At 28.0% G+C, this 22,500-nt stretch overlaps 1 protein-coding gene across 1 annotated transcript in view; it reads right to left on the bottom strand.

The window, feature by feature from the left end:
* Positions 1–9,053, bottom strand: part of LOC136086175 (properdin-like) — a 72,325-nt gene extending 63,272 nt beyond the window's left edge. The window contains exons 1-2 of the mRNA XM_065808455.1: positions 8,953–9,053; positions 8,799–8,882 (exon numbers count right to left, since the gene is read on the bottom strand). Of these exons, the coding sequence (XP_065664527.1) occupies positions 8,799–8,850 (52 nt within the window). The 5' untranslated portion in view covers positions 8,851–8,882; positions 8,953–9,053. The remainder of the gene's footprint in view (positions 1–8,798; positions 8,883–8,952) is intronic.
* Positions 9,054–22,500: the final 13,447 nt, after the last annotated feature.

Genomic DNA, 22,500 nt, shown 5'->3' with positions numbered 1-22,500 from the left:
CATAAGCATAGATCAAAACACAAAAGAGTGGCATGATTACAAAAAAGATAAAATTACAGCTGGTTGATTATCTAATTTCTTGATTTTTTAGAAAACTTTTAAAGTTTTATATTATATTGGAATGTTTTCTAAACCAGGACTAGCCTATTCAGAAAATATTCAAAAAGGTAAATTATTTGAAAATTTCTTTCTAAAGCAAAAGTTAAAGAGTACCTATACTTTATTAGCCTAATTGACAATAAAAATGGTTGTAGCTCTAATAAATTAGGTCCATCAAGATGTTCATTAGATTAGAAAACTCATCATTGTGTTGACTGTGTTGGACCATAAAGAACAAGTAGAAAATTTTTCTCAATGTTATGTTAAATGCTAGCGACAGATTACGTGTACAGATGCAAATCTTTACAATTTTTTAATTGTACCTGCTAGAGACCAATACATCAAAAAATTTTAAATTGAGCGAAATAATACCAAATTAGTAGTTCTTAAAGAAATAGTAAATTTAATATATGATAAGAAGAAAATAAAGTTAAAATTATATTGAAACTCCTCTTTTAAACGACAAATGAAATTGCATCTCCTAAACTTCTGATATATATGCGAGTATGTTTATATATGTGTGTGCAAGTATGTTTGTATATGTGTTTGTGTATGTGTACATATGAGGATGTATATATAAGTTTTTATTCTTCACCTAGTATTTTTCAGAAAAAAATATTTTATTGTAAATTTACTAAAGTCATGTGGGCTTTAAATGTTATTAAATGTTATTGTAAATTATGTTATTGAATTTTATTCTTCACATAGTATTTTACAGAAAAAATATTTTATTGTAAGTTTACTAAAGCAATGTGGGCTTTAAATGTTATTGTAAAGGGGCTCTATGAAAAGATTGTGGTGACATCAGTCATCCGTATCTTCTTTGAGTCCCTGTCTGTTTTATATATATTCTTTGTGGAACGTAAAAGTTTCATTGTAATTTTATTATTTTATTTTTATATAAACAGCGGGAAAAAAAAAAAAAAAAAACATTATTTTTGCAACCTAATTTTGCTATGTTAAAAGTCAAAACTGGCAATATGGTTTAGATTTGTTAAAACCATTAAGAAAACTTGCAAAAAACTGAAATTTCGAAAAAAAATTTAAAAAAGAAGTTTGTTCAAATTGTAACTTTTTTGAGATAAAGCAATTTTAACATTGTGAAAGCTTTATTTGTGAACTTGTCTATATAGAGGGTTCCTTTGTTAATTTTCATAACAATAATTTTCTCTTTGCTGAATTGTGTTTTTGTTTTAACATATTACTTTGTTTTTAAGATTAATTCAAGTTTTACTTTAGTTCAGTGATACCCAACCGGTGGTCCATGGACCACCGGTCCATGGAACCCCAGGTCATAATTTGTACTATTTTCTTTGAATAGTTGAGAATATACTACTCTCAAATGAATTATACATACCCCAAGGTAATATATTACGTTATTTTATATTATTTTTAAGTTCTTTTGATTTCTAAAAATTAAAAAAGGTCATATTCAGATGAATATATGAAATATGGTTTTACCTACATGCTAAAAGAAAGCATTTGCTACCCACAGTGTGTTATTTGTTATAAAGTACTAGGAAATGACTCTATGAAACCCTCAAAGCTTGCTATTCGCTTGAATAAGTGCCACCATTATCTTCGAACAAATAGTTTTAATTTTTTTAAAAGAAAATCACTGAAGAAATATAAGTTGTATAAAACTGGGATTATTTACCAAACTATATAGTATATGAATCTTATATAAAGTAGATGATATAGTATATGAATCTTATATATAGTAGATGAATATAGTAGATGAATCTTATAAGGTTTCACTTATAGTAGCACTTAAGAAAAAAGCTCAAAGATTGGCTGAAGAAGTCATACTTCCATGTACAAAAGTAATCGTTAGATTATCATTTTGAGAAGAAGTCGTAAAGAAGACAGATAATATATTTTTATCAAATACTACAGTCAAACAATGGCTAACTGGTATTTCATCAAATATTAAAAAAATTTGTTATCAATGAAATTAAAGAATCACCATATTTTTCTGTTTAGTTGGATGAGTCAACAGTAAGTTCAATGGTACAATTAATTGTAATTTTGTAGGTATATTCACAATAATTAATTCAAAGAAGAATTTTGGTTCTCTTCTTTTCTTGAAACAACAACAAAAGCAGGTGATATTATGGAAATTATGAAACAGTTTTTCAATAACAGTCAATTACAATGGAAATATTTGTTTGGAATTACTACTGATGGAGCTCCTGCCATGATGGGTTGTAAGTCTGGATTGCAGACTAGGATAATAGAGATTGCCCAAATATAGTTAGTGTACACTGTTTTATTTATAGACAGGCTTTAGCAACTAAAACATTGCCAGGTGGTTTGAAAACTACATTTAATCAATTAGTCAAATTAGTGAATCATATAAAATCTTCTGCTCTTAACACTAGACTTTTTACGAAATTTTGTTCTGACGCTAAATTTTGTTCTGACGCTATTTACAAAATTTTATTCTGATGCTGAACACAATACGTTATTAATTTATACTTTAGTGCAATGGCTTTCTGCTGGAAATTTTTTGGAAAGATTTTCCAAATTTAGAAACGAAGTGAAAGAATTTTTATACCAAATGAAAAGTGGACTGGTAGAATATTTTGAATTCGACAATTTTGAAATAACAACTGCTTATCTTGTGGACATTGTGGGTCATTTTAACAAGTTAAATTTGCAACTACAAGGCAAAAATGCTAATGTCATTACACACTCGGATAAACTGAAGGCATTTATTGAAAAGTTCAAACTGTATAAGACTAGAATTAATAATGAAAATTTGATAATGTTTCAAAATTTAAATAGCGTAATGGGAAACAACATGCTTCTTGAAGTTATAAAGATAGAAATACTTTGTCACCTAGATAATTTGATTAATGAGTTTGGTAACTATTTTTCAGATGTGAACCTTTTGAGCAGTAAAGTAATTATATCGCCATTTTCTTGTGATGTGAAAAATGTGAATGAGGAAGGAATCACAAGAAGAATTTATAGAGTTAAACAATGGCACCTCTGCTAAGGATCACTTCAAAATAACACCATTAAATAACTTCTGGTTGAAAATGAGGAATTTATATCCATTGTGTTCAACAATTGCACTTAAAACCCTTATTCGTTTTTCAACATCCTATTTATGCGAAGCAGGGTTTTTAGCCATGTCACCTATAAAAAACAAAAAAAGAAATAGACTTGAAATTGATGCAGATATTGGATGTGCTCTATCAAAACCTAAACCGAATTTTCAGATATTAATTGCTGGTAAGCAGTGCCAGTATTAACATTGACCTGTTTTTGTATCATATATTAACAAAGAAAACTTTTTTTGGGTCATAGATAGTCTATTCTAATTAAAAAATACCGTGAATAAAATATTGTCCTGATGAATAAAAGTTATATTGCTTGTGTGTTCGCCTTGTAATATTTTTTAAAAGCAACGTGATCTATGTTGACTTTACGATATAAAATTTAGGGAACGGGTTAGAAAAGGTTGGGAACCACTGTTTGAGTTAGTCTTTTTTTTTTCTTTTGCATCTTTTTTTTTATTGCTTAACTGGAATATTAATTTCAGGCAAACTGTTAGAATTTTATCTCTCTTTTTATAAACTTGTTTTAAACAACTTTGTATAGGTTTTTTGTACACTTTCTGATCTTGGTAAACGATAGTATTCGAGTAGGTCATTTGATTCAAAATTATTATAAGGAATAAAGCAAAAGCACAATAAAAATTAGACATTTTAAAAATTTAGCCAGAAAAAGTATAAATATTGGGATGTGGAGCACTTGTTGATACTGTATCAAACTGAGAAGCTACCATTTTTATTTTTTCCCTACATCGTTAACATTAGTTTGCGGACCGTGTCAAATGAATTTGGCTAATAGCCTTTAATCCCGTAGCACAGTGACTCAGGACGATCAAAAAAAGGAAAAAATTAATTAAAATTTGACATAATTGTTAATAAATAATGTTATATATCAAAATAATATTTTTTTGGGTCACAGATTTCAAATTTGTTGGAAAAAAAAATTTTTACGCGCAGCTTCAATGCGTATAATGCGCGTATGTGCGCATTAAAGGTAACTATACGCGTAAAAAAAAATTTTCCTAAAGTTTTAGAACCTTCAAGGCAAACACATTATCTTCATATATTACTCTGCTAGATATTTAAAAAAAAGGGTTTTTAAAGGATGTTGATACATAGAAAATATATAATATAATAAAACTATATTTTGTTACATTTACTATATTACTTACATTACAATTAATTTAGTAACTTCGTCTGGTAACGGTTTTCCTCGATAGCTCTTTTGTTTTCTAAAAGGTATGCTTGATAATTTTGGATCTGATTTTACTAGAAGGTAATGCATCTGATTCATCATTGTGTTTAACCTTGATATTTTTGCAGTGTGCTAAAGTCTAGAATTTCTTATCTGTTTAACTCTCCAATGCATCTTCCGAATTTTCCCCAATTGGCAATGATTATTTATGTGATATAGAAGAACTATGCAGTAGCAGTTTATGTACAGTAGGAGGCATAACATACCAGTCGTATAAACTCACTATACGTTTAGCTGTTTCAGTGCAGTATAAATCTAGTTCATTGATATTAATAGGATATCCACAAGATATGGTTACGAGAATATTATGCAATCTTTCAATTATATCACAATCAACTTTATTAATTTCTGAAAAAAACTTCACTATTTTTAAATGCTCTTCTGGCAGTATTGCCGCCATTGGTATTTCCAGACCCAGTTTTAGGCATGTCAACATATAGGCTTAACCGTTCTCTGAAAAATACCTGAATCTCTTTTTTTTTTAGTCTACAGATGTTTCCTCAATTTTTTTTGGCTTATATTTTTTAATTTCAATTTTATAACTCAAATGGAGAATAAATTCCAGCAATACAAAGCTGAAATCCTAGCCCCAAGGCTGACTCATTCTCAGTTTTTGCTTTTAATAAATCAATATTGTTCATTTCGTTGGATTTAGCATCGCACACATTGCAGGGTTGAGTGGATTTTGTCTCTGCAAGTGCGTTAATTACTTTATTATCAAACATTGTAAGATCAACTCTATAGCTGATATTAAAAGTCACCTTTCTTCCTGCAATATCAAAAACTTTGCAAAACGTCTTTAAGGTATTTGTTTGATTTTTTTAATCTGATTCTTCTTCTCTTGATAAAAATGGACTCTCTTTTTTTATATTGTAGATAAAGAGGTCTACAAAAGTGACAACTTGAAGGATTTCCATTTTTCCAAATTTCGACATCTTCTACTTTGAGCAATAGAGGCACAAAAGCTGTAATAAAAAGATTTTCTTCACTTTTAAGTTCTATAGTTGTGTTGCTTGTCTCGTATTTCTGTTTATAAATACTTTGGCGTGATGCTCCATCAAAACCAATCTTTCCATATAAAACTCCAAATATTTCGTTACCTTGACCACAATTAGGCATATCAATCATTTCAGTTATTCTACTCACAGTGTGATCTAACATGCTTTAAAGAGTACATTTTGCAGAACTTTCAGAAAAGTGTATATTCTCAGGATAGTATTTCAATTTTTCTTCGAAAATATCGTGCAAGGTAGGATAAATACGCACATTGTGTACAAGAGCTGAGTTTTTGATCATTTGATATTGTTTATCGCTAAGATCAGTGCTCATTTTTAACGCAAGAGCTTCCTCTACACTCATAATAATGGGAAATGTTTTATCCAAAGTCTCTAAAACATTAGAAACATTGTTTTTTATAATGGAGGCTCTTTTTTTTTCTCCAGCAGCATTTGCACTTTTTGCAGAAGCTAAAATAGAGCTTCATGATGTTCTGTGGCTAGTTCTTTTATTATTTTTCTTTTGCTTCGCTCTCCAAGAACACTTGATTGTTTATAGAGCCTTCCAGAGTTAAAATGGCTATTTTTATTGCTTATAGGATTTTTTTGGGGCCAACGATTTTCTTTTTGTATAAATGTATCATAATTTCGTCCACATTGTGTAAGTGTTTTCTTCACCTTTGAAATAAATATAATTTCGCTTTGCAAACTTCTTCAGTATTTTTTTTTTTATTAAGTAAATCCTTCCATAATCTTAATTTATTCACTCCTAATCTACGTATATTTAGGATAAGATCTAATTTTTTCATTGCTATTGTTTTTAAGAACCATCAATATAATAAAACTAATATATCAGAAACATTTAAATTACATTAAATATATTCTTTTACTTTACACTATTTAAAATTTTATTTAGTTAAAGCTTTAACAATTGGCACATTGTTACATCCTGTAAAAACACTATATTACTAAGTTAACTTTATATTACAGGAAATAATAATGTTGTTCAGTTAAGCTTTTTCAAACATGTTGTACTTATCGAATAATAAATCGTTCTTTAAAATTGTCAATAAATATTTTAACAAACTTTTAAATAGTATATAATGACAAAAGCACGTTTTTAAAACTATATTTAATACTTATGATTTAAAAACTATATTAGAGCAGGTAACACAAGTAAAAAATTAAAATTTAAGTTTCCCGCCATTTTCATTTATTTTGATTAAAACAAAATATTTTTAAAAATGGCGGAAAACAAGGTTCTTAAGCGTTTAACAACATTTGTATTTCTTTTATAACTTCCAATACCGAGGAGACCGCAGTAATCCCGTTATATTTTAAAAGTAGAAATGTTAATTAACTAGAAAAAAAATATATATTTTTGGAACTCGGTGGAACATTTTATTAGCTGATATATAAACCAAAAAAATAACAATTACTTGTTGCCTTTTTTTAAAAAAAGTCTTTAAACTTAAACAAAAAAATCAGACTTTTTTTTTCTTTTTAGTAAATTTGAAATATATAGAGCCAAAAGATTATCTTCAAAATAAATATACACTTTTATTTAAATTAAAATTACTCTTTTTTAGTTAAATAAAAATCTCACATTTTTCAGATTTTTTTGAAAATAATAACAAATTTTTTCACTTCTTTTTACAATAAAATACAAAATAAACGTTTTATTACAAAATTATTTATACTTTTGAAATAAAAAATTATTGCAATTTAATATTATTTAAAAAAGGGCACTTAATTTAGAGAAAAGTTGGGAGGGGTTTATTACCATTTTTTTGTTGTTTTGAGTCACTGTGCGTAGTGAATAGTATTTTATTTATTGAATAGTCAGTGTGTCATCGCGGCAGAGTGAAAAGTGCGTAGAACATTTGAACGAAAAAGCTTTGCTTTAAAATCAACTGGAGACTCTTCTTACGATTTTTATTATATTATGAAATAAAACATTTTTGAAGTTTTTAGATATTATATGCATAACGTATGTAAAGATATTATACACTTTAACAAAAAAAAAAGATATTTTAAAACAGCTTAAATTCTAAAAACATCAAAAAACGAGGAGAAGTTTCAATTTTCTTAGAACAAAGTTGAGCTCACGCAAGGAAAATGAGTATATAACATGTTAATATAGAGAATATAAATTTTATAGAACTGTAAAGATGTTTTGTTTAGCATTTTAAATTTAAAAAAATTTAAAAAAAAAAAAGGAAGTTTTTATTAAAAACATAATTAAAAATTCTAATATTTGTTTAAAATAAATCGTTTCATTAAAATTATTTTTTTCAAAAATAATAAAAAGTTAAAATTACCTAATATTAAAGTAACAAGAAAATTTAGAGTTTTATAGCTATTTTACCACGCTCACGTAAAACATTTTTAACCGAGTGCGGAATAACTACAAAATTTAGAAAATCTTAAAATAATATTATACTCCCTATAATATTGGAAGAGTCGACTCGAACGCAAATAACTGGAAATGCACCAGGCATTGTAGATGTGCACGTCGTAAGTTTTTTGTATTTTTCATTTAACTTTTATGAATTATTGAAATATCCTTGAGTCTTCTATTATCATTATTAACATTGCAACTATTGAATATAACTTTATTTATAAATAGTGCGGACGAGTATTTTAGGGACCCCCTTTTGTAAGTCGGTAAAAACGTTTTGTACAAAACGAGCATTTTTAAAAACCATACCCTAACCAAACACTAACCCTGACCTTAGGGCTAGATTTAGAGGTAGGCTTAAGGTTTGGCTCTGGGTTTGGTTAGGTTTGGCTTTCAATAATTTAAACTTTAGTTTTGGGCTCGGGATTAGAGTGTGGTTTTGAATAAAAGTTATGCGTAAAACGAGACTAATTTTTACGGGCCTACTACAGGGGGTGCCTAAAATACACGTCCGTCATAAATAGTATGTATTTTTTTAATCTTTTATTCTCGTTTTAAAGTTTCTAAAGTTTTTAATGTTTATAATAACATATGCTGTTTTGTAGTTAATGTATTGAAATTGAAAGGTTGTTATTTTTATAGATGCTAAAGGTAAGTTTTTATATTTTTATTTTTATACATTGTATTTATTAGATTATATTATATTTATTGCATTGTATACTCTTTAAGTTAAGAAGCCTATCTCCATACGCTTCCATTAAAAATTTCGTAAAGTAAATACTTAAAGAAAAAGAAAAAAAAAAGAAAAAGAAAAAAGAGCGGTTTTAAAAATCAGCACCAAAGAGACAAAATCAGCCGATAAGTACAAACAAGTTATTATTTACACTAAATTTTAATGTAAAGATTATATGCTACCTAACTTTTCTAAATAACAACTAAAATAATTAAAGTGTTTATATTAATTACTCTCAATAAAAATTGCTTACCTATTGATGGCGTTAATAAGAAGGTAAAGTAGAAACCAATCAAATACTTCATTTTTCCTGTTTCAAACTAATGTGCACTGGATGCTATTAGATACAAGTGTACTATTGAAATAGGGTATTCATTTTTAATTCCTTTTTTTAAAAAAATATATACCTTTTCCTGAAAATGTTTTGAGCTTATTTGTTTTATATGCTTTTTGTTAATGGCAGTCTTTATAAAATAGTCTTTGATTGCAACTAGCGAGAAATTATTCATAGATAAACTGGCTAATAAATGAACAAAAAACGCTTTGTCTTGCTTTAAATTCCTTACTTTAAACATAAGCAAGGCTATTGGTTGAAATTTGAAGTAAAGAATTGTTTAAACTTTAATCTCCGGAATAATAGAGAAATCTTTATTATTCTAGAGATTTAATAATAGGAACAGAAACTTAATTAAATGCATTCTGGTTAAATAAATATTAGTTTAACCAGAATGCATTTAATGACAACTCCTTGTTTGTTTCCATCAGAAACATAAAGTTTTTTAAAAAATAATAAAAAAAAAAAAATTGAAAATTATAAAATAAATAAGATTAAACTATTGTTAAAACTATCGATTTATATACTACTGTTAATACCATATATTTTTTATTGATAATATTTGAAAGAATAAATCCCTTTATATATTTTCTAATGTTTTTGTTTGTTTCTTTTATTTATCAATTATTTACTTTCTTTTTTTGACTTCAAAATGTACCATTAATAACAATAAAAGCAATTTTAATATTAGTAATGATTATAAAAATAGTAATGATAAAAAGCAATAACAATAATACTAATATTAAAAATGTCGATTGTTTAATAATAAAAATAACAATTATTTATTAACAAAAATATTGATTGTTAGAGAAAGGAGCGATTAATTTTGACTTAAGAGGGTAATTTTAAATTTGAGGCACAAAATTTCGTGCCTCTAATTATTACATTATAATATATACTTTTACTTATACATTAAAAAACTTTTGTTGCTGTTAGTGAAAAATAGCAACATGAGTATGAGCATGAAAACATTATTCTCTATTTTAATTTAACTTAAAAGATTTGTGACAAGGCACTAGTTGATTCTAAATACCAAAGTAAATGTAAACATAAAAAAGTATAGTAAAGTTAATTATGTAACTAAAATTTATAAATTTTTCTAATGAACTTAACACGCAAAAAATTCCTTAAAAAACAGCACAAAATCAAATAAGTTAAAACTAAATTTAATATTATCCCCGACATACACCTAGTTTTATTTTTGGAATCAAAACTTCTATAGAAGCGTGTTTGCCACGATCCAGTCGCAAATTAAAAATCCGTGTATTTCCCGCACCGTTTTCCTCAAGTTTACCATGTACTTTTAAGCTATTAAAGTCTAATTTATTGCTGGTTTCATATTCTGTACAGATATTTACTATAATACAAAACTACGTTTCTGTGATAGTGAAACCAATTATATTTAACGGGTGTTTTTTGTAAATAGTAACAGTTTATATCATGGAATGGAAACCAAACGCGTGTCTATACAAGTTTTAATTCTGAAAATGAACTTATTTTTTTAAAAGGCTTTTAACACGCAACAGAAACCAAGCGTTATTTTTTTCTGAGATGCGCTGGCTAGGACAACTCATAAAATAAGAATGTTATTCAACTTATACCAATGAAAAAATAAGGAAGTCATTTTATTTGTTCCAGCCAAATTCACTCACCCGTAAGTTGCTATCTGTATGTTTGTGTTCTGTCGGAATATCTGGCGCAGTGTTAACTCACCTGAAAGTTGCTATTTGTATGTTTGTATTTTGCCTGTTTATATTTATTTGTATGTTTGTGTTCTGCCTGAACGTTTGATCCGGTATTAATTCCCCTGTAAGTTACTATAAATATATATGTTTGTGTTATGTTTGAACCTCTGGCTAGGTGTTTCCTCACTCCTAAGTTACTATATGTATGCATTTTTTTTCTGTTTAAATGTTTAACTATGTTGTGAGGTAGGGTGAGCTCATTTAGTAAATAGACACCCCAACTATAAAAGCTGCGCGCGCCTTAATCTCTAGTATTTTGATAGATGCAACGTTTTTCCTAATGCATTTCCAGAATATTGTGCTCGGTCTTTTGAGGTACTGATTACAGGAAGCTGTTCCTTTTAATTACTTTAAGTCAGGTCAGGTTCAGGACTACCACAATCACCTTGCTACTGGTAATTATGTAATCCAGAACTACCTGTCCCATGCCCATCTACCTCGTAGATTGTGTTTTTTTAGGCAAAGACTAGGAGAAACAAACTCCGATATAAAAATTCTCTTCACTAGGGCTCTTGGTTGAGTAAAGACTAGAAATGATGTTTTGTTAAAAAATATTCATCCTAGGTTGATATTAAGTACATCCAATTACAGTTAGTCTTTGTAGGAGGCCTCTTAGGCAAAGACTTTATGGGTAAGCAAAATAATTTTGCTGACCAGCCTCGAACCCCTCTTTCATCTATTACGCTGGCATAGAGGTAAACCTGTGTTACCTAGTTTCTTGCCTAGGATAATGAATACTAGATCTTCTTGACTCTACTCATATGTTTTATAATTGTACCTTCTTAAAACTGACTTTTCAACTATTCAAGTTATCTCCTAATGAGGGTACAGCTCTAAAACTCAGTCTAATGGTTTTTAGGCCGGTTGGTCGGAAGGTTTCCTGACCTCTGTGGTAGCTCTCAAGGGTGGTTCAATCAAAGAGGCTCTCGAGGCTAATTCAATCAAAAGCTGCAAGATATCAGAGTATTACCAGGTGCTCTGTTTTGCATTTATGGCGTCCTTGTTCATGCTTTCGGTACGAATTGTTGAGGCTACATAAGAAGCATTGTGTTACGACTTAAGATTAGTTAACAGAACTTCAACATTTGCATAGCTCATTGCTTACGACGCCGTGCTCTATTTATAAATGAGTCAATTTCTCTTTAAACTTAACTCATGCCAAAAGTAACCCGTAATGTTAGGCATGAAAAGAAATATGCATCACCTAAATGTTTGAATTACTCATTCACTACTATTTATGATCTGCGAAGTAACCTTCCATCAGTTCAATCTTACCACTTTTCCTAAGTTTTACTAAGTTCACCAAATTTGGTTGTTCTAAGTGAGACTAATTTAAATTCTGCTATTCCTAATTCTAATCTCAGTGTTGATGATACTATCCTTTGATTTTCAAAAACTCCAATAGTCACTTGCTTTGCATAGGGGTATAGATACGCATCAGTTCATTTATTTGCGTGAAACCAGGTTCGATTCTTTTGATTATCTTTTTATGTGCTTCCACTAAGCACCTCTTCACTCTTTTACTTTTTTCTTTGTTTTTTGTCGTTCTCCTTCTTTCCAAGAATGCACTCCTTTAGATGTAATTTCTGATTAAATTGATTATGCCCTCTCTATTTAGCCCTCTGTCAATATTGTTTTTATTGGTGACTTTAATGCTCATCACACTAATTGGCTTGGCTCAAGCGCCACCGACTACTTAAGCCTATAACTTCTACATCTTTCAATCTCTTACTAAGATAGTTAACTTTGTGACTCGTTTTCTATTATGTTTCTATTACGTTTTACGCTTTATTTATATTTTTTATATTTTACTTATGTTTTTTATGCTTCATTTATATTTTTATTTAAATGTTCTATTACGTTTTACGTTTTATAACTGTTTATATTTCTATTACGTTTGATTTATGTCTGGTCTCTGATTTTAGCTAGTATTTAGTTTCTCTTTTTCTCCTTAAAGAGGTTCTAACCATGCAATGATTTCATTAAATCTTTTATCTCGTACTTCCTTTTTGAACTCACCCTATCATCGCACTACTTATTAATTACCAAAAGCTGACTAGGTTTCTTTTCATGATTTTCTTAGTGACAGTCCTTGGGCTGATGTCTTTTCCTTTTCATTTCTTTTTATTGGTTCCAATTTAAGGCTTATTCTACTCCATGGTTTTCACGCTCTTGTGCAGCTGCAATATCTAATCGTATTTATTATTTTAATCTGTATCAAAAAAAAAAATCTCTTGAAAACTACTGCTATTTATAATTGCAAAAAATCAATATAAAAAACGTTGTCAAAAATGCTAGGCTCCATTATTCTCAGTTCACTAAATTTTATATTTTATCTCAGAAGTTAGACATTAGGGACTTTTGGAAAATCTTCAACAGCATCATTAACAAAGGTAAGCCTAACATTCCATCTCTCGTTCATGAGACTAATCATATTGCATCTCCCATGGATAAGACAGAAATATTTGTATAGAATTTTTTTTGTAATTAAACTCTCAAATCTTATGACCATTTTCATTCTTGCATTCCAATTAAACAGGTTGACCAATTGTTAGACATTCAAATCACTTCAGCTTCAGTTGCTAAAGTCATATCTCAATTAAACTCTTCTACGGCTTCTGGCCCAGACAGCATTCCTATCATAGCCATACAAAACTGTTTTCTAGAACTCTCTTCAGTTCTCTCAAAACTATTTAATAAGTGCTTGACTGAGTTTTGTTTTTCTGCTTGCTGGAAATCTTTTGTTCCAATCTTCAAAAACTCTGGTTAACATACTGACTACTCCAATTATTGTCCGATCAGTCTTTTTTTTGGTATTAGCAACGTCTTTGAGTCTTTGATCGACAAATTTCTCACATCCCATTTTGAGTCAAATAACTTGCTGTCAGACAATCAACATGGTTTTTGATCCTCTCGTTCTACAGCTAACTTGCTAACTGCTGTGACTAAAGAATTTTGCTGTGCATTAGGAGAGGCTAGAGCTATTGCTCTTGACATATCTAAGGCTTTCAACAATGCATAGCATGTTTATTTTCTCCATAAGCTTTATCCAAGTGGTGTATCTGAGAATTATCTTGAAATTTTTAAATTGCTTCTTTTTAACCGTTTTACCAAAGACCTCCTCTAAGATCAACACTCTTCTTTATTTCTAGTAACTTCTGAGGAACCTCAAGATTCTATCCTCAGTTCGGTTATGTTTCTTACCTTCGTTATCTTCCCAACAACCTTACATCTAAAGTAGCTATTTTTGCTGATGACTCAACTTTAAACTCCCGTCTTTACAAAAATTATATTCTTTTTGATCGTTTCGAATAGGCAGCAAATCTTGAATCTGATTTCATTTCTGTAACTGATTGGGGCTCATAATGACTTGCAAATTTTAAATCCAACAACTCAGTTACTTACTGAAAACACGTATCGCAATACTGTTGACAAATCTTTATTAACGAATGGCAACCCTCTCACTGAGTCCTCTTCTTTACGTTTTCTTAGATATTAATGATTAATGTAGCAACATCAACCAAAAATAGAGCTAAATATAAATTAAATAGCAATTTAAATAAAAGGAATGCAAGAACATCGAATAGAGAAATGTTTTGTGCTGTTTTGAAGTGTAACTTACTGATTCTGAAAAGAAACTTAGACTTTGTGTTTCAATCTTTGTGCTAACTTTAATACCTTTTAAAAACTACAAGCATCTCTACAGTTAGTAAAAAGCTCATTCCATCAACCTGAATAAAATATTGAAAAAATATTTTTGCTTTTATTTTTAGCAACAATATATACAATAAATATCTAAAAATCATGGAGTTGCAATCTTATATTTCAAATTAGTGCTAACAATGCCAAAAAGTGCAGTTTTTATGCTTAAGTCTAAATTTTTTAAATTGATTATATCACATTTTCTAAAAACTAAAGTAGTCTATCTTGAAATTTTTTTTTGAGAGAGCATTTATATAAAGTCTTAAAGCAAAGAATATTATGCGCTTAAGCTTAAACAGTGCTTGTGGAGAATATCAATTATGACTTAGTAGTTTTTAAGGGGTTTGTGCGTTTAACGCACATTACTTTTAGCATCTAAAAAAATTACATCTTATGCTGTAGATGAAACAAAATTTATCGTGTTTCACAAACCAAGTTAAGTTGGTAATACTATGATTGTTGCGCTTTTTCTAGTTATTCGTGTGGGTTTATTAAATAGTGAATAAAGTCTTTCTGATACATGACGTTAAAGAAATTATTTATATTTGTATTTAAATGAGACATGCTCAGGTCAAGGTTAAAACCACCTACAAAATAAATACTTTTATTTTCGTTTAATTTGTTTTTAATTATGTTCTTAATATGTTTTCCGAATTGTTTTATGGAGTAATGCTTTACGATAGTCGTGGAAGATTCACATCCAATCCATTGAAAGTAAAATCTCTTATATTATTTCCGTACTTTTTAAAACAAATCCGTTTTTAAATACTACAGCACTAATGAAAATTTATTTTTCATTTTCATATTCACAGCTATTTTTTTTTTACTGCAACATTGCATAGGGAAGAACAATTTACGGAAAACTCCAAAAACGTTATAGTAAACAAAAGCATGCTTGTAGGATTGTCCCACAATTAATTCGCCTCCTGGCCTTAAATATTTATAAACTTAGCAATTACCAAATATTATTTTTCATGTTTAAAATAACACATCTCCACTTATATTTAAGTCTTAGTTTAGTAAAATGACTCTTAAGTATCCAACAAAGTTTTTAGAGAATAACTTTTTGTTCCGAAAATCAATTTAACAATAAGTTCTTATTGAATTCAATGTCAGGGACCTTTTTTATGGAAAAGTTTTATGAAAAAGTTAAATAAAGAACAATAAAGAAAAAAAAATCTTTTACAAGAAAAATTTTAAATTTATAATCAATAATCTTTAATTGTTAGTTCAGGTTCTTACCTAAATTGCACAAATTCTTTGGGCCATTTTTGGGCATTTAACAACTAAGTATTGGGCCAATATTAACAACAGACATTGGGCAAATAATGAGGAGAACAAATTGGGCAAAAATTGGGGAGCACAAATTGGGCCTTTATTGGGTAAACATCGGTAAGTTATTAGATAAGTTATGGCTCCAATATTGGGTCACAATGGTTTTAAAGTAGCTTATCACGGTCCAATATTGTTTAGCAAATCTCCAATACGGGCATATTATTAGAGAATAATGAAGAATAAATTATTGAATATTCATCGTCAGCATGCCATAAGTTTATTTGCAAATCTATTTGAAGCTGCATGCATAACTTCAAATATATTAAACAATTGTTAATGTGATATTCAAAAGCCAATTTGGTTTACATAAACAAAAGGTCATTATTAACCTATAATTATGTATTATAATGATTAATGAATCAACCATAAAAATAAAATAAATGCATATTATTATTATAATTAAAAAAACCCATTTTTCTAATATAATTATTTAGAGAACTTTATCTTTAATTATATCTAATAATAATAAATACTAGCAGAAAGCAACCCGTAAAACGAGTTATGGTTGGTCTGTTACATAATTAATTTATAGTGGGTGTTTTCCACAATTTGAAGTTGCCAAACCTTAATTAATACCCTTTTAGAAAAACGCCTTCAAATTGAAAAAATTAAACAGTCTGTAAAATTAAAATAAAAGTATGTGAAGGTAAAATAATTTACCATTTATTTAACATTATTTGAGTAATATTCAACTGACACAGGTCATATCAGTGTAGTGCAGAACCATTTTCTTTGACATTACTAAGTTCAACACAATACGTTTTTAGTTTCTTACACAAAGTAATAACACTTCATCATGCTTTAAATTGACGAAAAAGTAAAGATAAATTCCTGTTTTACATTTTATAACATGAACTTTAATTAATAAGACTAATATGAAGTAAACATAAATTACACATTAGTTATTATTTTTTCGGTATTCGATTGATACATGCTTCTTTAAAAAATAAATTTTCTATAAAACGTGAAATGCATACAACTAAATAAATTTATACAAAAAATAACTGAGCAATTGAGTGCGTTTCAAACAAAAAATAACTGAGCAATTGAATACGTTTCAAACAAAAAAAGAATAATTTAGAATCAAACATGTGTATAACAAATTTAAAAAAATATATAATCTTTGATCTTATATATTGGAATAATGCGTCATGTGACAAACCTAAATTAAAAACTGTAACAGATAAGTAGACATAAAAGAAAAAAACAAAAAAATCTTCTTTAAATAAATTTTCTAAATCTTGTGGAAACGATAAAGGTTGCGACAAAACGACTTTTCCATTATGGCAACATAAAAAATGTGTTTTATTGGGAAATTTGTTAGCATCACAATGCTAAAAAATGTATTTGATTTCTCCTAAATAACTATAATCTGAAATGGTATTACTTCTTGCTCTACAATCCATTCTTTTGTATTTAGCAGCAATTCTAACATTTTGTCGATTGTTAGTTTAAATTTTGCCACAGCCTATCACTTTCATTTCTGCGGCGATTAACTTGCCTATTACCAATTTCTTTTTCTAAACTAATATTTGCTTCTAGTCTAATAGCATACATTTAAACTTCACTTTTAATTAAAAGCAGCACAAAAAATCTTAAACGAATCCTAAAGATTGTGACCTTTCCTATGTATTTTTTTTTTCTACTCTAAATAGCGCACACATATAATTTTTATATATAACAGACTGTCGTTTAAGATAAATTATACAAAAATCTTTTGACTTTAAAAATATATATTTATATATATATATATATATATATATATACATATATATATATATATATATATATATATATATATATATATATATATATATATATATATATATATATATATATATATATATATATATATATATATATATATATATATATATATATATATATATATATATATATATATATATATATATCAGCTAGGACATGTTTGAAAAAAAATTAACATAGAAATGATAATTAAAAATACTATTAAAATCATGAAATAATAAAATTTAAGAAAAACATGCAATCGTAATAAACATACAGCTAACAAAGAAAAATAAAAAATAAAATTGTAAACCTTTTTTGGCAAACTTTAATATTATTTCTTTCAAAAAAATTGTCAGTAATCAATTTTCAAAAATTCACAAAACTTTACAATATTCTGTACTTCTATACCACATACATACGTCATTTGATAATTCTAAAATTAAAAATGAAACGATTAAGTAAATAAATAAGAAAAGCATTACACACAAAAAATGAAAACCAATGTACCTTATAAAGAAAAGCTGTTGTGATTTACCAGCCAGGAAAAAAAGCGCTCTAGAATTTCTATAGAAATTTCTATAGATTTTTTTTTCAACTATTTTTTCTATAGAAAAGTTTATAGAAATTCTATTGAACTTTTTTTCCTGGGAGAGTAGTAGTTGTAAAATATTATTATTTCATGTTAGCTTTTACAAAATAATTTATGCTAGAACATTCCAAATATTCATAGCTTAGTCATGTAATAAACAGCGCTAAAAACAAAAAATCAAATAGTGACAAAATAAAATGTACATATGGCAAAATAACTTGTATTGGCTTTTAGTGAATGATTAAAAGCAGTGATTTTTAATAATAAAATTACGTGTTTACCCTTTTTAACAATAGACACCAACGTGAAGGTAAGCCAAATATCTATCAACTCAAAAGATAACAAAAACACATCACAGCAACAACACACAACAATAGCACACATCATAAGTTAGTATTTGATGCATATAACATAACTTAAGTAAGATAACACTCATATATAACAGAACATTACTTGCGTTATGTTCTGTTATATATGACTGTTATCTTTCTTAAGTTATAGATAAGTTTTATATAAGTAACAACATTACGCAAAATGTTATTAAAATACATTATTATGTATTTTTAGAATAAATAATAATAAAGGCTTGAAAACACCTAGACCTAAAGCAGTAACAGCTTGACACTAAACACTGTTGTGTAACCCTCTGTTATAAGTACATCACTTGGCTAGCAAAGTTGACAAATCTTGCTCTACACGTTGACCAAATCAACAGCACTTTGAAAACATTGAAACACATAATATAAAAATATGTACCAACTATAAGCACAATAAATGTGTTTAAATATTTATATAAGATTAAATATATACCTTATATACATATTTAAACACATTTATAAAACAATTATATAACACATATTAACACAAACACAAACAACAAAAAACATTTTACATTATTTTAAAAATACATTGATAAATCAACTATAAAGCACATATTTTATAATACACATACTTATTAAAAAAGCATATATGCAAACAATAAACATATGCAAACAAAAATTTTTAAAATTTAAAAAAATTTAAATTTAAAAAGACTCAAAGTAAACAAAATATAAATTTACAAACAATACTCTTTACCTTCTTTTTTCTTCATAAGAACTGTAATCCTCATAACAAAGTTTATATTTTACATACATAACTTGTGATATTCCATGTCAGTGTTGGCACAAAGTTTCAATTTATTTTTCTAAATTTTCTAAAAAAGAGCGAAAATAGTTAATAGCATTGCAGAAATTTCACAGTAGTAAAAACCGTTTGATGGAAATAGCATTAGTATAACTTTTTGTTGCATAAAAAACAACATCCATACCTTTCTTTTCCTTCCATAAAATAAAATAATAAAGATAAAACTGCTAAAAGAAAAACTAAAACAAACAAAATTTGAACGATTTACAAAATTAATAGGAGTGATTCTTTCTACTTTATTCAATAAAAATGTGTATATAACTATTTTATATACTTACTTCAATTATAATATGATCTTAACGATGATTAAGTAATTTTCGAACAAAAAAGTAAAAAAAAATAAACATAAGTCATTAATTACAGTTAATGGAAACCACTGTAATAAAATACAAACGTTTCTATATATGAAGTCAATTCTAAATAAAAAAAAAAGATTTTGGAGTTCTCAATTAAAAAAAATATGTACATTTTTATATTCTTTATATCATATAATGATAATAAAAGGATGACTGCATTTAAATGACGTTAAGTATCTTCCAGAAAAATCCTATTTAACTCTAAGAGTTCATTTATTGCTAATAAAGTTTTCAGGAAGATTTCCACTTGTATCATGACCGTGAAACACATGCTTTTGGGGTTGCACACGTTACTCTGACTTAACAATGAACTGACTTAAAAATGATTTAACAACATCAGCCACAACTTGTATTATTAATCAGGAACTACACAACAACAGAAAGTTATATTTACACCCAGTAAAAAAAGAAGTCAAACCGTTGTTGTAATTTGGTTGGATTTTGGTTGCGAAACAAGTAAACTAAATTCCAAGGATATTCCAAAATTGGCAATACGGTGTTATTCTAACGTTTAATGTTAGAATAACACCGTATTGCCAATTTTGTTTTAATGTTAGAAAGACTAACATTAAAACAACGTCGGAAAAATGTTATCAACTAATGTCTTAAAAGTTTATAATAAACATTGGAGCAACGTTGGTTGTTTAACATTAAACCAACGTTAGCCTGATTAACGTTGGATTAACATTGTCAATAATAACTTTTTTTGCGTTTTAACATTTGACATTGAAGCAATGCACAATGGGCCAGAATTCGCTTTTTTGGACAAAAATAATAACTCAACATATAAAAAAGATTTAATAACCATTTCTGCATTGGTTACTGATTTCAGGGTTGCAGTTTTAATGGTATTATTAGTTTGCAAGCCTAACATGAGCAAATCTGATGACAATAATGAGGTCTTAGCAGTTGAAATCCTAACGAAAAAAACGAAAGTTTAATTATAAGTTGTTGTTATTGCCCACCTTCAGGCAGAGTAGGAAATTAATAGATTATTTTTATTTAAGTTAATGTAAGTTAATTTAAGTTTTAATTAATGGATTATTTTAATTTAATTTAATTTTTTACATAAGGGTTCATCCATATATTATGTACGCAAAAATCTCTAGATTTAAACCCCCCTCCCCTTGCGCACGTCATACATTTTTATACACCCCTTTCCCCAATGCGTAATTACGCTTGACAATGACGTTTTCTAAATAACTTGATGTCTAACTTTGGGTTTTTTTATTAAGTGCAAGTAAAGCCAATTTTTTTGTTTACTATTTTAATAGGCGATTATTATATTGGGCAGAAGCAGCAAATATAGCATAAAACAAGCAGTAAATTCATTGCATCATTTGCATTACATTGCTAAAGCTTTTATTAAACTATTTCTTTTGAAAGATTCACAATAAAAATGATTAAATGTTGTGCTGCATTAGGATATTTTAGTGGATATGTAAAAAACGACAAGAAATTCTTCAATAAATTTCCTCTAAAGAACTCTGAATTATGTTAAACATAAAATATTGCTTGGAAATGTGAAAATTTTTTTACATCCAGAGAAACTTGTATATGTAGCAACCATTTTTTAGAATCAGATTACAATTACAGTATCGCAGATAAAAAAATTATTCCATGTGTTGATCATCATCATAAACTCGATTTAAAACAAATACTGTGCCATCAATTTTTGTATTTTCTGCAAAATGCAGGAAAGAAAAAAAAACTTTTAATAAGAATACCAACAATAATTAAAACAAAGTTTGATAACTATCCCGCCATAAATAAACCCAACAGCGAATATAATTTATCACATTATCAGCTAGAAAGCATCTTTGGTAATATTGACCGAATCAATTAAACTCAAATACTATCTATGAGATCCGTATCACTAGCAAACAAACAAAAAAATCTTTTAATAGACATGGTTTCCTTTTAAAAAACAAAATCTTTTACAACTGATGCTGTAATTTTATAAGCAGAAAGTTTTCTCAACCTTTTTAAGAAATCATAATATATATATATATATATATATATATATATATATATATATATATATATATATATATATATATATATTTATAACCATATTATGATTTCATATTAGGATGAAATATTGAAATGACCTAATTTCCGGAGTTCAAACAGACATGTAATAGCATAAACAAGTAATAGTTATATTTATGCATTTGTTTTAGTAAATATCTAATTTATTAATGAATGACAATTAAGTTATGAAAAGTGCAAATAAAAATATTTTATCAACTTGTTGCTTTACGTTTGGGGCACAGGCGTCTACAATTTTAGAGCTTTTTTATTCCTAGGCTTTAATCATCTCAAACTTTTAAAAAGCACTTTTATTTGACATAAGCTTTGCGGTAGTGGTGTAATGGTAAATGGTAGTAGTAAATGCGGTAGTGGTGTAGTTGTAAAGCGCTTGCTTTATAAGCGAGAGGTTCGGAGTTCGATCCCCACCACGTCCCTGGTAGTACTGCGCTCAACTTGATTCTCCGCGCAGCGGCCTTGTTCGTCAAGGTTCGTATTTCGGAGTTATGGAGTTGAGAGAGGGTTATAACCACTATTAAGTAGCCTCCTCATCTGTAGTGGCCTTCTCGGCCTTGAGGAGGTCAATAACGAAAACAAAAGTATAAACGTATAAATGTTTGGACTTTTCTCCACTTCTGATTAGCTAGCTCATACAAAATGTTAGCTTTATCAAGCTCAAAAATGCGGATTTTTATAAATAAAATCTTGACAAAATGTTTTATTTTATTACAAGTTCTTTTAAATTATTCATAAAATACGCTAATCTAAATTTGATTGTAAGCGGAAAATAAAAAGATTTATTGAGCGATTAAACGACACATGTTGAAGAATCAAATGATATCATCCTTTGCCACAGCCAGTCAACTGCCACAAAGAGTTAGTGCATGAACCATGCACAAAAATCGCTGTTATCGAAGAAGAGCGTTTGT

The sequence above is a fragment of the Hydra vulgaris genome, chromosome 10 (genome assembly GCF_038396675.1).
Source record: "Hydra vulgaris chromosome 10, alternate assembly HydraT2T_AEP".
In the NCBI taxonomy this organism is placed as follows: Eukaryota; Metazoa; Cnidaria; class Hydrozoa; order Anthoathecata; family Hydridae; genus Hydra; species Hydra vulgaris.
This window is presented reverse-complemented; position numbering and strand designations above follow the sequence as displayed.